Here is a 2,173-nt window from a genome sequence, read left to right on the forward strand (position 1 = left end):
GGAAGTTTAGTTTCCAATCCAACGTTACTCCTGGGTAAGTCACTTGGTTTTTGATTTTGATTGATTTGTTGTTGAACTTTACGTAGTTTCTAAGCGGATTTTTGTTGTGGAAGCATATGACTTCTGTTTTGTTTTCGTTTATTTTGATTTTCCATCTTTTCGCGTATTTAGAAATTTCTGTTAGGTTTATCTCCATTTTGTTTTTTGCGTCTTCGAGGTTCCTGCTAGTTTGGATTATGGCTGGGTCGTCTGCAAACTGGAAAATTTGGGAGGTTTTGTCGTTTTTGAACTTGGGTATGTCGTTAATGAAGATTGATTATTTTTCTTTTGAAATAAAACACTTGAAAAATAACTTTCACTAAATATATTTATATTGAATCTTGACAAATTCGTTTCATAATTTTTTTTTCAAGTGTTTTATTTCAAAAGAAAAATAATCAACAAGTACAGGTTTGGTAGTTATCTGCATCTAATTTTAATTAATGCAATTCAGATTGTATAAATTTCAGTAAATCTCCAAGTTAACTAAACAGCAACTTTAAGATTTAGCATATAAGAATTAAAGAATTGTTGTTAATTACCATTCCTGAATTGTGTCCAAGTTACTGTTAAAAACGGACCCATTTCCTGCCAATTGTTGGTCCCTTTTCCAACGTATTAATTCTTCATCTAGAACTTGAGCCTGAAGGGTGTTGATTAATGTAAAAGTTTCTTGTAATTTGTCTCCTAAAGCCAATCTTAACTGCATCAGTCCTGCGATCTTAAAAAAGGAAGTAGTTTTTAAGAAGATTTGTCTCAAATCTCAAACTTGTCACATACCTTTTGATTTAATAACTGTTCCATAATTTCCTTCTGTCTCGTAAGTTTCTGAAGATTTGCTTGCGCTTCCTGTTGATTTGCGGGTTGTGTCGATAAATGTTGAATTGTTGCTAGAAATAAATGTTTTAATAGATTAAGCTTTAACAAATACTAATTTACCCTTATATAGAAAAAATGATTACCGTCTTTTAAGCGCAAATGAATAATAACTAACAATTCTATTTATCAGTATTACAATTAGCGACACTATTATCATTTCTTGCAGTTATAACCGAAAAAACGGATATATTGACGTATGAGTACGCCTTCGCAGCTGATTTTCTGGCTTAAAAAAGTCTTAAGAATGTTTCGTGAAAACCGAGAAAATCAGCCTTCGCAGGCGTGTCTGACCTTACTTAAAAAATTATTTAATTTTAAGCAGTTTATCTCTACCTTGTGTTTGTTTTCATAACTTGTGGAGGTTGTTTTTCAATTATAAAAGTCGATGTAACAAGAGAACTAAGTAATTGAGTGATTTCAGACAGTAGTTGTGCAAGGGCGTCTCTGACACCAGGTGGATCCAAGGCGAGTTTCTGCTTCAGTCGATCAACTTCTTTAATTTGTTGTCGATTTGTCCATATTAATTCTGCTAAACTTTCACACCTATAGAACATAATGGTAAAAACTTTTCAATAAAATGTACTAGCAAAAGTATTAAAAAATAGCAATACACAGAAAACACAGTTATTGTACACTATATCTCTTAGTACCCTTATCGGGAAGGGATATGCATTTTTGAAAATTTTCTGGAAAAAAATTAATAGTATATATAAATAATTGTAACTAATTAAAATAAATTAAAAATATTTTGCAGATTAAAAGTCCTGATCTTGCTAAGTGAAAAGTTAAGTACTTGATAAGAAACGGCATGATTAAAATACGTACTTGTAACAATTTCTCATTGCCGGTATACGCTTTAGCACAAAAGTAGGAGAACTAGTCCCCTTTATTGTTTATAATTTTAGTGAGACATCACATTCTGCTATTCATAATTTGTAGAGAGGGGTTTTTTTACTTTTCTCGGCGAAAACTGGTCCGAATGGACAAAATGGAGCGAAACTGAATTGTTATTTTAAGGTAATGTTACATTTAACAATTAGCAACAGTTTTATCAATGAAAAATATCTTAAAAATAAAAGTAAACGTAGTAATTTTTAAATAAATCTTTTAATATATAGTATTGGAAAGAATAGGAGAACAGAGGACTGTATGGAAGACAATAAAAAATAGGCGAGATAGGTTGGTAGGACACCTTCTCAGGCATGAAGGTCTAGTCAGAGACATATTAGAGGCAGAAACAGGAGTTAGGAGGGGT

General features: G+C 31.6%; 3 protein-coding genes across 7 annotated transcripts in view; 1 reads left to right on the forward strand and 2 right to left on the reverse strand.

Moving 5' to 3' along the window:
* The window catches only part of LOC112905146 (solute carrier family 25 member 44), a 10,570-nt gene that overhangs the window by 3,924 nt on the left and 4,473 nt on the right, over positions 1-2,173 (forward strand). The window lies entirely within an intron of this gene.
* LOC112905147 (signal transducer and activator of transcription 5B-like) lies at positions 545-928 on the reverse strand. The gene is made up of 2 exons (XM_025976978.1): positions 820-928; positions 545-760 (listed from the first exon to the last, which is right to left on the reverse strand). Exons 1-2 carry the CDS (start codon positions 841-843, stop codon positions 578-580), a joined length of 207 nt encoding a protein of 68 aa, XP_025832763.1. The 5' UTR covers positions 844-928; the 3' UTR covers positions 545-577.
* Positions 1,230-2,173, reverse strand: part of LOC108732878 (signal transducer and activator of transcription 5B) — a 20,833-nt gene continuing 19,889 nt past the window's right edge. For all 4 annotated transcript variants that reach the window (XM_025976974.1, XM_025976972.1, XM_025976973.1 and 1 more), the window contains exon 8: positions 1,230-1,461. In XM_025976974.1, coding sequence (XP_025832759.1) covers positions 1,248-1,461 — 214 coding nt within the window. In that variant the 3' untranslated portion in view covers positions 1,230-1,247. The remainder of the gene's footprint in view (positions 1,462-2,173) is intronic.

This window comes from Agrilus planipennis, unplaced genomic scaffold (genome assembly GCF_000699045.2).
Source record: "Agrilus planipennis isolate EAB-ADULT unplaced genomic scaffold, Apla_2.0 scaffold31, whole genome shotgun sequence".
Lineage (NCBI taxonomy): Eukaryota > Metazoa > Arthropoda > Insecta > Coleoptera > Buprestidae > Agrilus > Agrilus planipennis.

What these genes read in the sequence shown, in the direction of transcription:
- LOC112905147 (XM_025976978.1), bottom strand. Translation starts at nt 843, where the DNA reads ATGGAACAGTTATTAAATCAAAAG. An exon ending in AACAGTTATTAAATCAAAAG is followed by an intron (nt 761 to 819) that starts GTATGTGACAAG and finishes TCCTTTTTTAAG; the next exon opens with ATCGCAGGACTGATGCAGTT.